Source organism: Ranitomeya variabilis, chromosome 7 (assembly GCF_051348905.1).
Source record: "Ranitomeya variabilis isolate aRanVar5 chromosome 7, aRanVar5.hap1, whole genome shotgun sequence".
NCBI classification, from domain to species: Eukaryota; Metazoa; Chordata; class Amphibia; order Anura; family Dendrobatidae; genus Ranitomeya; species Ranitomeya variabilis.
The window spans coordinates 161,930,133-161,943,455 of record NC_135238.1 but is presented as its reverse complement, the minus strand read 5'-3'; the positions used below and the strand labels follow the sequence as shown (position 1 = coordinate 161,943,455).

The window sequence follows — 13,323 nt, the reverse complement described above, 5'->3', positions numbered from 1 at the left end:
GAAAAATGACTGATCCGTTTCGCTGAACCCTACCTATGATATGTTATTTTAATCCTATGGTAATTTCACTTATGAATGAATGAGATGGGATGTGTAGGGTGAGTATGCCCCCCCACCTGTTGAAGGAACCTGCACTTTCATCTGCACCTTCCTCTTTGTCCCCGTGTAAGGTGGTATAGTATGCGGGAAGGGGAACCAGACTTTCTGCAGGGTCAGATACTGGCTATGTAGAGTGCAAGGGGAATGTAGTGGTCTGGGTCAATGTACCGGCAGACTCATCTAGCAGTGGCTGGTCAATGGGCAGGATGAGGAGGAAACACAGATATAGGCCCAAAGAATAAAGTAGGCTAAATGCAGTTCAAAATTGGTAACAGGAGTAAACAGGCAGCACTGCTTTGTTCAGTGGAGGAGAACAGGAAGTAGCGGCAGACACCGTTAGTAGGCCCAACCAAACCAGTAGGCCAAATGCAGTTTTAAAATTCCTATAGGCCGAAAGCCTGAAGATTGAAGCTCAGGAGAAAAACACAGGAGAATACGAAGGAGCGGCAGACACCGTTAGTAGGCCCAACAAAACTAGTAGGCCAAATGCACTTTAATATGTGATATCGGCTGCAAATTGAGGCTCTGCTTTGTGCAGTGAAGGACAGCTGTAGACTTGTATGACAACTGCAGAATATAAACTGTGTGAGAAATACTATCTCACTTTTGGGGGGAGACATTGAACCACAACTCTGGCCCAGTGGTATAACACAACACTATGAACATGGTAGAAAGTGGCTGCCTGATATACGACACACTAGCAGTACAGCAGAATATAAACTGTGTGAGAATTACTATCTCACTTTTGGGGGGAGACACTGAACCACAACTCTGGCCCAGTGGTATAACACAACACTATGAACGTGGCAGAAAAATGACCGATCCGTTTCGCTGAACCCTACCTATGATATGTTATTTTAATCCTATGGTAATTTCACTTATGAATGAATGAGATGGGATGTGTAGGGTGCCCTGTTGCTCTTCAAATAGTGGTTTTGCTGTTGGAGATGTAAATTACAATGTTGAAGAAGGAGTTTGCAGTTTTGTATATGAGATGGTTTGGACATATTAATCATTTGCATTTTAAAATGATTATCTGACCTATAAAAATAACCCATCCTTACCATTTGGACATTTTTTTAGACATCAAATTAAAGTACTTGTATGAGAGGTGAGGACAAATTTTCAGTTTTTTGAATAGCTAGCACCAGAGGCTGTGTACCCGTAACTATTATTATTTCAAGTCAGGATACATAAACTTTACATTGCATTAGTGATCATTATAAATATGTCTGTACTAATTAGTTTGACAGGTTTTCCCTTAAGCTGCATATAAGGACGCTAACACAAATGATGAAATTGGATTAATGATCTCACTTTAATTTGGAACTTAAAGGAATCGGAACAAAAATTAAATGCTTTGTTTCAACCCAAAGTATTTGTCCAATTATTCCATTCATTGTCCTAGGGGTCTGTGCACACACAACGTCTTTAAAATGCCGACTGTCCTGCCGAGGTTTCCGTAGCTGAAGCCGCTTTAGGAAAAAGATGGCAGTCTTTTTCCTGAAGAGGCTTCGATGGCGGTTATGACATTTTTTTTGCTCCGCCACCGACATATTTTTTCTTTAAACTGTAACTAGCAAAGTCGCCCTAAAATCAGCATGTTACTTGCTTTACCACCTCATGGTGTATGAACCCTGAAGAAGTCAAAAAGTATTAATATAAGACTGAACATGTGAACAGCAATGTTATTTTTATACTGCTGTGCAACACGTTCATTTTTTTTTTTGCGGTGCTTTTTTCCCTGCAGATTCCAAGAAGAATTTGCCCGTGAAAGATGCTATGTACACAATGCCTACGAGCGTTATCCATAAATACTCTTCAATATAATCATAATAGGGACACATACAGACATGATATCTTATATTCTGCTGCATACAAGATTCTAATGCACAGTATCATGTTTGATATTATTTGCACCCTAACAAATGCTTTGCATTGCCTTGTACATGCTAATTAAGTCCAATCTCCTTCCATCTAAATTGCTAGCTGGAGTGAATGTGCCTTCTGTAACAGAAAGAAATAGGATAAGCAGACTCAATCTATGAGGTTTATTGCTTGTAATTAGAGAATTAACAGATCTGCCATAAATACTAATTTATAATGAGTGCTGAGAACTTTCTTGCACCTGTATTTCTCCCCAGCTGCATTAAGGAGATTTACAATGAAACTCAGCCCCTGTGCTTCACCTATTCTTCTACTAGTCTAAGGAAAGAGTCAGACAGCCGTATAGCTCGGATGAGAATCGCAATGCAATGATTGGACTGGCAATCGGCTCTCCCGACCCAAGTGTGACAGCTGCATAGAAATACATGCTGTCACACTCCTGTCAAGAGAGCCACCGGTGTCATGACTCTGTTGTCGGATGGCCTGGGACCAGAGGCTTTTTCACTGTCCCTTTTGCTAGGTTACTTCTGATGGTGAAGACGTATAGCTCGGATGAGAATCGCAATGCAATGATTGGACTGGCAATCGGCTCTCCCGACCCAAGTGTGACAGCTGCATAGAAATACATGCTGTCACACTCCTGTCAAGAGAGCCACCGGTGTCATGACTCTGTTGTCGGATAGCCTGGGACCAGAGGCTTCTTCACTGTCCCTTATGCTAGGTTACTTCTGATGGTGAAGACGTCAGGGCCGCGTACCTTGCCTTAGCTCCCGAATCTGCCCTCGCTTTGTACCCTTCCCCCACCCAGGAAAGAGGGGTGTAGCAGTGTACCGTAATATATCAGCCAAACTAACAAGTTAATACGAACAGGGATAACGAAAAATACCAAACATAAAAATATGCACACACATGTGACAGAGGTATGCACCAGGGGGTGGAGGATGCGGTTAAACCAAAGTAGGAGAAGAAATGGAATTATCACACATTCAAAACCTAGCAACAGTTGCAGATAAATCCACCAACTGCCTACTCAAATAACCACCAACAACATCCTCCAGCCATGCAGCATAAGCTACTCTGACAATAAGTGCCAGCCAGGACTCAGATTATATAGCATATGGGAGTGGCTAACAGTGCACAGCTGAGAACCTTAGCTCCTGGAGCTCTCAACAAAGCAAAGTAATCCCTGCACTGCCCAAAGAAATTTACACCATTTAATACGGAAGTGAAGTGCTTCTAATCAGTGCAGGTGTAGGAGAAATCAGACGTAGCTGTCTTCTGGCTCCTCTCTGTCACAGTAAACCCGTGACAGCCAGTTAGTCCAAGCATTGGGTTGCGATCCTCATCTGAGTTATACAGCCACGTGACTCTACCTTAAGAGACTCCAACTATTAATTAACTGAAAGTTTAATGAAGCAAAAAAAATAAAATCTTAGTTGCCCATTGCTTAACTTGTTATAGCATATTTCAACTTTGTTATGAAATTCACAGAAAAAAAGTAAATCAATCTATTTTGTTTCCAAAATGTGCAATTTGTGTTTCATTGATGGCGGTGGAAGATCTCAAATGTCATAAAAATTAAAAGGCCAAGCCAACTTTTTACAGTCCTTTTGATGGTAAAGTTGCATCCTCCCTAAATATTTTGCAATGCATGTGCTTTGAAGAGGTTTTTTTAGCTACAGCATTTTTTGTAGCCTTCTAATTGGATATAGCCTAGTTTGGAGCATTTTCCATCAGAAGACACTTCAAAGTGACACGCACTTTCTTTTCTCCTGCCAGGTGATTTTTAAATTCTAAAACAGAAGCCTGAACATATGAGAAAGAAGTTGTTTTAAGAATAGGAAGAGTCTTTAAACTGTTTTTGAGCAATTTTTCAGATGTCTTTTGGAGCAGACCCACTAATATACACTCACTGGCCACTTTATTAGGTACACCTGTCCAACTTCTTGTTAACACTTAATTTCTAATCAGCCAATCACATGGCGGCAACTCAGTGCATTTAGGCATGTAGACATGGTCAAGACAATCTCCTGCAGTTCAAACCGAGCATCAGTATGGGGAAGAAAGGTGATTTGAGTACCTTTGAACGTGGCATGGTTGTTGGTGCCAGAAGGGCTGGTCTGAGTATTTCAGAAACTGCTGATCTACTGGGATTTTCACGCACAACCATCTCTAGGGTTTACAGAGAATGGTCCGAAAAAGAAAAAAAATCCAGTGAGCGGCAGTTCTGTGGGCGGAAATGCCTTGTTGATGCCAGAGGTCAGAGGAGAATGGGCAGAATGGTTCGAGCTGATAGAAAGGCAACAGTGACTCAAATCGCCACCCGTTACAACCAAGGTAGGCCTAAGAGCATCTCTGAACGCACAGTGCGTCGAACTTTGAGGCAGATGGGCTACAGCAGCAGAAGACCACACCGGGTACCACTCCTTTCAGCTAAGAACAGGAAACTGAGGCTACAATTTGCACAAGCTCATCGAAATTGGACAGTAGAAGATTGGAAAAACGCTGCTTGGTCTGATGAGTCTCGATTTCTGCTGCGACATTCGGATGGTAGGGTCAGAATTTGGCGTAAACAACATGAAATCTTTGGGATGTGGTGGAACGGGAGATTCGCATCAGGGATGTGCAGCCGACAAATCTGCGGCAACTGTGTGATGCCATCATGTCAATATGGACCAAAATCTCTGAGGAATGCTTCCAGCACCTTGTTGAATCTATGCCACGAAGAATTGAGGCAGTTCTGAAGGCAAAAGGGGGTCCAACCCGTTACTAGCATGGTGTACCTAATAAAGTGGCCGGTGAGTGTATATATATATATATATATATATATATATATATATATATATATATATATATATATATATACACAATATATATACCATATATATATATATGTTGCAGTAATAGTCATGTTATTAATACATTTGCCACAAGTAAGGTTCTATATAGGATTATTCTATGGGGTAGCTGAAAATAATACATGGTACATATGATAAAGTCACATAGAAGTAAATATAGAAAAAGTAGTAAATATTGTTCACAAACATAGCACACATTTGCCTGATGCACGTTTCGCATAAGCTTCATCCAGGGTGTCAAGTACTTTACTAAAATTATATGCCCTTATTGTCCGGTAGGTACAGCGCAACAATTCAATTAGTTCATTCAAGTGTTAGCTAGTGGTCCCCCATCGCTAGCAGTCTTCCCTTTGAGATATTTCCTATGGACACATACGATAGGCTGGACACAGTATGCACCACCAGTTTAAGATGGAGATTGTGGGATCTGTGATTTGGTGACACACAATACAGATAGCACATCAAATATAAGAGTAAAGGGGACACAGAATCAGGGCTCTGGAGTGTTACAAGACACAGCGTCATCTCTGCCCATGCCCAGAGTCTGATATTGCAAATCTATTAAATGAGCAGAATTTGGATTGGTAGCTATATCTATGATCCTTGTCCTTTGATTCTTGTGTTTGGCTGATGTACAGACTTCATGAATATTTGGAATACATTAAAGGCAATACTGAAGGATTAGTATTCCTGCCTGAACATAATAAATCTCTCCACTACATACACACCAGAAAGGATTTTACACAGACATAATTACCTGGTTGGTCACTTGAATTGTAACTACTTCAAATCTCTGTTCCATGAAATGTGAATTAAAGATAGGATTTAGATTGGTCCTCAGCTGTTAATTTATTATTCTTCAAAGCAAGTGCCTCCCATGTTTTCTAATACTTATACCTGAATGTAAAATAAGAAAGTATCAAAATAGGAGAATATAATTTTGTGCAAAATCTTTGCTTCAGGGGCTTGTGGTTGGCAAACACAGAAAGTTCAACAATAAAGTCAAAAGTTGCAGAAAATGAAAATATACACCTTCCTGTCTAGGGGCTAGCTAGACACAATGCATCTTACTTCTAAACATTATTTGAACAGTGTACGTATATATAGGTCAGAGACCAGCTCCATTCCTGACTTGGATACATCTGCGCTAGCTGCAGACCTCTAGGCTAAGTTCTCATGATGAGTATTTGAGTTTTGGATGTCACAGAATTTCTGCACCTATTATGGAAGGCTAAGTTCACATTGGGCATTTTTGCAGTGTTTTTTTGCTGCCTTTTTTATGCTAATTTTCAGCTGCCTTTGACAGTACCAGCTATGGCTATGAGATTTCAGAAATCTCATGCTCACACATTGTTTTTTTTGTCATCAGTATTTTGTGCTTTGCTTGTTTTTTTTGTACATAGAGCATGTCACTTCTTTCAACGTTTTTCACCCATTGAATTGAATGCAAAAACCGCATGAAAAAAACGCACCAAGACCGCGCCAAAAAAAGGAGCAAAACCTGCATTTTTGCCACATCTTCGTTCCTGCCAAGGACTCAGAAAAAGAAAAAAACGCAGTAAAAACGCCCAGTGTGAACTTAGGCATAATTTAAGTACCGTACTTGCGAGTTTTTTTAATCACATTTTTGCTGTGGCGGTTTTTGTCTTTTTGGTGTGTCATGATTTAGATACAGCTGCTTTGTTTGTGAAAGTTCCTGGTATTTGGCTTTTACATAACTTCATGTGCAGATTACATGTGTTTTTAGCACACGGGTAGCACCAATACTGGTTTTTCCAGGCCTAACACAGGTCCGTCAAAAAGGTAATGCATTTCAAAGAAGGGCAATGCAAATCAAGCATTTTTTTTTTTTTACAAATTCCATTTTTTTTCCCCATCACTTAAATAAGGAAAATATAGCTATGCAGGTTTGGAATTGCCATATTAGTACTGATACGAACAATTATTTTGCCAGGTCATTTTTACTGCACAATGGACAATGTAAAAACAAAACCCCCCAAAAGTGACACCATTTTGGAAAGTAGACCCCCTAAGGAACTTATCTAGATGTGTTGTGAGAGCTTGGAACCCCCAAGTGTTTCACTACAGTTTATAACGCAGAGCCGAAAAAATAAAAATTATTTTTTTCCCACAAACATTATTTTTTAGCCCCCAGTTTTGTATTTTCCCAAGGGTAACAGGAGAAATTGGACCCCAAAAGTTGTTGTCCAATTTGTCCTGAGTACACTGATTTCCCATATGTTGGGGTAAACCCTTGTTTGGGCACACGGGAGAGCTTGGAAGGGAAGGAGCACTGTTTTACTTTTTCAATGCAGAATTGGCTGGAATTGAGATCGGACATCATGTCGCGTTTGGAGAGCCCTTGATGTGCCTCAACAGTGGGAACCCCCAATTCTAACTGAAACCCTAACCCTAGCCCCAACCCTAACCCAGAGCCCCAACCCTAGCCCTAATCCTAGCCCTAACCCTAACCCTAGCCGTAACCCTAGCCCTAACCCTAACCCTAGCCCTAACCCTAGCCCTAACCCTAGCCCTAACCCTAACCCTAGCCCTAACCCTAACCCTAGACTTAACCCTACCCATAACCCTACCCCTAGCCCTAACCCTAGCCCTAACCCTAGCCCTAATCCTAACCCTAGGCCTAATCCTAATTATTTTTCCCTAACTAAGGAGGTGATGAAGGAGGGTTTGATTTACTTTTATAGCGGATTTTTATGATTGGCAGCTGTCACAGACTAAAAGACGCTTTTTATTGCAAAAAATAGTTTTTGCGCCTCCACATTTTGAGAGCTATAATTTTTCCATATTTTGGTCCACAGAGTCATGTGAGGTCTTGTTTTTTGCAGGACGAGTTGTTGTTTTTATTGGTATCATTTTCGGGCACGTGACATTTTTTGATCGCTTTTTATTCCGATTTTTGTGAGGCTGAATGACCAAAAACCAGCTATTCATGAATTTCTTTTTGAGGGGACGTTTATACCATTCCACATTTGGTAAAATTGATAAAGCAGTTTTATTCTTCGGGTCAGAACAATTACAGTGATATGTCATTTATATCATTTTTTTATGTTTTGGTGCTTTTATACGATAAAAACTATTTTATAGAAAAAATAATTATTTTTGCATCGCTTTATTCTGAGGACTATAACTTTTTTATTTTTTCGCTCATGATGCTGTATGGTGGCTCGTGTTTTGCGGGAGAAGATGACGTTTTCAGCGGTACCATGGTTATTTATATCTGTCTTTTTAATCGCGTGTTATTCCACTTTTTGTTCGGCGGTATGAATAAAGCGTTGTATTTTGCCTCGGTTTTTTTTTACCGCGTTCACTGAAGGGGTTAAGTAGCAGGACAGTTTTATAGGTGGGGTTGTTACGGCCCGGCGATACTAAATATGTGTACTTTTATATTTTTTTATTATGTAGATAAAGAAATGTATTTATGGGAATAATATTTTTTTTTCTTTATTTCGGAATTTTTTTTTTTTTTTACACATGTGAATATATATATATATATATATATATATATATATATATATATATACATATATATATATATATATATATATATATATATATATATATATATTTTTTTAACTTTATAACATTGCCCCAGTGGGGGGCATCATGTTATAGGGTCAGATCGCTGATCTGACCCTTTGCACAGCACTGTGTCAGATCACCGATCTGGCATGCAGGGCTGCAGGCTTACCAGCGTTTGCTCTGAGCAGGCGCTTGCAAGCCACCTCCCTGCAGGACCCAGAAGCAGCCCCGTGGCCATTTTGGATCTGGGGCCTGCATGGAGAAGAAGGTAGGAGACCCTCGGAGCAACGCGATCACATCGCGTTGCTCCGAGGGTCTCAGGGAAGCACGCAGGGAGCCCCCTCCCTGCGCGATGCTTCCCTATGCCGCCGGAACACTGGGATCATGTTTGATCGCAGTGTGCCGGGGGGGGGTTAATGTGCCAGGGGCGGTCCATGACCGCTCCTGGCACATAGTGCCGGATGTCAGCTGCGATAGTCAGCTGACACCCGGCCACGATCGGCTGCGCTCCCCCCGTGAGCGCGGTCGATCGCATATGACATACTATCCCATCACTGGGAATTAAGTCCCAGGTCACCTCGACGGGATAGTACGTCATATGGGATTAAGGGGTTAACACTGGGTACGCAGGCCATGAGGATGTATGCGGATGCCTCCGCATACGTCGTTTTGACGCTGCGCTTAACTGCATCGAACACAATATGTTGGATTTTGTTGCAGTCGGCACAGCGTCAAAACGATGCATGTGGAGGCACCCGCATACATCCGCATGGCAGGTGTACACAATTTTAAAGATAGAGTGCGCAGGACGCATGCAGACATAGGCGGAGCTGAATGGAAGAGGTGCTACAGTGGGTGGGGCATAACGGAGAAAGAAGGCTTTCATCCGCAGCCCTGCCAAACGCTAGTGTGAAACTAGCCTAAGTGACACATTGCTGGAATCAGGGTCCCTGACTCTTCATTATGCTACTTTCAGGTTAGGTGGCAAAAACCTGGTGACAGATTCCCTTTATGTAAAGAATTACACCCAAACCTTATCTTTCTGTACCCAGTTTTCTATATCCTCTGGTATCAATAATCCAGCCTTACACTGATTACATCCTTCTTTTGATATTTCAGACCTTCGGTGCATCAGACTGGGAATTTTTCAGAATAAAAGACCGCTTCTTTCTGGCTGTGGCCAACAGTCACAATTACACAGTGGGGATAAAAATGCAGAAAACTGAAGAATATGCCATCATTTCCACTATCTATGAGCTGAACATCACAGCACAGCAGTTTGTCAAGTACCAGGATATCCTCACTTACAGGTAACGTTTGTTCTGGCTACTTAGGATGAAAAAGGTGCAAACACAATTTCAACCGGCGGTCACCGAATAAATGTAGTGACAGCCACCTCTAATCCAAATCCTTCAATTCCTGTCACTGTGATCCATTGTTAGGTAGGCGCTGTATACTGGTCTGTTACACGATTATGTGGGAGGATTTCTAAAGTAACAACCATGGCTCAAGTGGGTTGATTCGACTGGATTATTTTGCTCGCGTTTCTAGGATTATCTTTAAAGGACTGTGACAGGCAAGGATTAGTCTGCGCGGAGCGGGAGGTTTTTCTGCATATTAATATCCACTTCCTACCCTTTAATAGTGTTATATCCAATCTCAATGTTAGGCTTAGGCAGGGGTCACACTTGTGAGTGTGATGCAAGAAGCTTGCGCAAGTCTTTCACATCAATACCCGGCACTGCCACAGGCATTCGGACTGGATCGTGCGGCTACATAGAAATACATGCAGCCACATGCTCCGGTCCGAGTGCCGGCGGCAGTGTCGGGTATTGATGCGAGAGACTCATGCGAGTTTCTCACATTGTACTCGCAAGTGTGACCCCGGCCATAGGGACATATCGGTGTGGCTTCAGTCACCACTCATGCAGTGAGTCAGCACTCCCGGTTGCACGGACTCATAACTGTCTGTGCACAGATACATTGCTGAGACAGCTGTTAGTCTGTGTGCCAGGGCGTGCTGACAGCTGCCACTCAGGGTGTGAACAACGAGTGCAGCCACGCTGCCACACCGGTGGCTGTCGGGAAGAATAAAGTACTTTTGGTGAGGCATCCATACGCTTTATAATGCTATTAACCTGCAGATTAACCCACATGTCAGGTTCCCTTTAATACAACACAAGCCGTTGAACATTTCAAGTTATAGCTTTCTGCATAAAGACATCTTGCTGTATGGCTGTATATGTGTCAAGTTAAAAAATGCTACACCAGTATTATCTAACATCATTGGTCTTTGAACCTTGTAAAATATGTAGCTGAGGCCTTTTAACATGATCTCCTCCTTTCAGTGCCGTTGACTGGGAGTTTTTTACAGTCGGAGAAGACTATTTCCTAGTTGTAGCAAATTCTTATGATGGTAATTCATTCTCTGTCAACAGTGTTATCTATCGGTAAGTACAATGATGACTGTAAGTCCAACCAACCAGCAACGTTTGTGCAAAGAATAACTAGCTGTCTGCAGTAGTTTTATTAAATGGTTAGCCTAGTTTACAACACCTTTTAAATGTCTCCAGTTTAGTAAATCAAATAATAAAACCACATACTTGCCCCCCGTGCCAGTGCCGCTCAGTGTATTGTGCCCCCTGGCGATCTTGTGATATGTCACATGAGTGATGTGTCCTATCAGTGGTTGCTGATGGGCTGCAGCCTTCAGATGACATAAGTTATGTCTGACGGACTGTGAAAACTGTAGGGCTCACGTGACATAAACAATGTCCCCAGATTGCCAGGGGACCCCACGATCAGAAGGGAGGCGCAACGCTGATTCGGGAGGTCGGGGAAGTGTAAAAGATTGATAACTGCAATCACAATACTTTGTGTAATCTTTTTTAAGTTGCTAGAAATTCACATCTAATTTTTTTAAAGACAGGGACAAAAAGTGCCCTATTTTCACAGTGTTTAGGAATTTCTGGAGCTCTAAAAATGGTGCACATATCATAGTCCTGTACACAGAGCCTATATTGTACAACTCCTTTAGTATAGAATTGTACAGACTCCTGCACTTGTGAGAGGAAGATTTTTACATCGCTCCTTGGGAAAAATACCTCAATACAAAAGGAAACCAATATGTCTGTAACATTTTTCTTTTCTGCTTTGTTCACATGGAAGAAAAACACAAACAATAGATATGTCATTAAAGGGGTTCTGGAAGAATAGAACAAAAAAAGAAAATGTCTTTGCAAATACATTCCTAAATAGTGAATACTTTGAATTAGAAAATCACATTTTTGTTTTGTCTAGGGAGGTAATCACTGTTAAACTAATTGAAATGGCCACTGTCTTGTTACACTTACAGAATTCTGTCCTAGAATGTTAGGACAGGTATTTATGAGCATGTGCAGGAGGAAGCTCTGCCCCTACATTTATGAGTAGGTTGATGTGCTCCCGGAGGATATTTGAATCTATCACTGGAGATGTCAGGGGTGCGGAGGTAAGAAGAGGTTTCTCACATTGCTGACCACCCTGTCTACCTGTTCTAATACTGGAGATACCAGGAGTCTTAATGTAAGAAGAGGCTACTCACACTGCCATCCACCCTGTCTATCTGATCTAACACTGGAGATACCAGGAGTCTTAATGTATGAAGAGGCTGCTCACACTGCCATTCACCCTGTCTATCTGATCTAACACTGGAGATACCAGGAGTCTTAATGTATAAAGAGGCGGCTCACACTGCTGTCCACCCTGTCTATCTGATCTAGTACTGGAGATACTAAGAGTCTTAATGTATGAAGAGGCTGCTCACACTGCCATCCACCCTGTCTATCTGATCTAATACTGGAGATACTAAGAGTCTTAATGTATGAAGAGGCTGCTCACACTGCTGTCCACCCTGTCTATCTGATCTAGTACTGGAGATACCAGGAGCCCTACTGTAAGAAGAGGCTGCTCACACTGCCATCCACCCTATCTGATCTAATACTGGAGATACCAGGAGCCCTACTGTAAGGCCATGTGCACACGTTCAGGATTTTTAGCGTTTTTTTCGCGTTTTTTCGCTATAAAAACGTGATAAAAACGCGAAAAAAACGCTAACATATGCCTCCTATTATTTACAAGGTATTCCGCATTTTTTGTGCAAATGTTGCGATTTTTTCCGCGAAAAAAATCGCATAGCGGAAAAAAAAGCAACATGTTCATTAAAAATGCGGAATTGCAGGGATTCCGCACACCTAGGAGTCCATTGATCTGCTTACTTCCCGCACGGGGCTGTGCACACCATGCGGGAAGTAAGCAGATTATGTGCGGTTGGTACCCAGGGTGGAGGAGAGGAGACTCTCCTCCACGCACTGGGCACCATATAAGTGGTCAAAAAATAAGAAATAAAATAAAAAATAGTCCTATACTCACCCTCGATGTCCCGTGCAGTGTTCCCGCCTCACCGCTGCACGCTGCCGCTTCGGTTCCTGTAGCTGATGTGCGGCGAAGGACCTTGCCGATGACGTCACTGTCCTGTGATTGGTCGTGAGCGGTCATGTGACCGCTCACGTGACCGTGACGTCACGGAAGGCCCTGTGCGCACAGACCAGCTATAGGAAGACGAACGGACGCCGCTGATGAGATGTCTGGGTGAGTATAAGCATTTTTTTTATTTTTTTTATTATTTTTAAACATTCTATCTTTTACTATAGATGCTGCATAAGCTGCATCTATAGTAAAAAGTTGGTCACACTTGTCAAACAGTATGTTTGACAAGTGTGACCAACTTGTCAGTCAGTTTTCCAAGCGATGCTACAGATCGCTTGGAAAACTTTAGCATTCTGCAAGCTAATTACGCTTGCAGAATGCTAAAAAAACGCGAAAAAAACGGAAAAAAAACGCAAAAAAAAAATGCAGATTTCTTGCAGAAAATTTCCGGTTTTCTTCAGGAAATTTCTGC

At 41.9% G+C, this 13,323-nt stretch overlaps 1 protein-coding gene across 3 annotated transcripts in view; it reads left to right on the top strand.

Annotated features, from left to right (window-relative positions):
* The window catches only part of TSPEAR (thrombospondin type laminin G domain and EAR repeats), a 292,494-nt gene that overhangs the window by 165,154 nt on the left and 114,017 nt on the right, over positions 1-13,323 (top strand). For 2 of the 3 annotated variants that reach the window (XM_077272147.1, XM_077272146.1), the window contains exons 10-11: positions 9,504-9,694; positions 10,733-10,834. The exons of the other annotated variant lie outside the window; for it this stretch is intronic. In XM_077272147.1, coding sequence (XP_077128262.1) covers positions 9,504-9,694; positions 10,733-10,834 — 293 coding nt within the window. The remainder of the gene's footprint in view (positions 1-9,503; positions 9,695-10,732; positions 10,835-13,323) is intronic. 3 annotated transcript variants of the gene reach the window in all.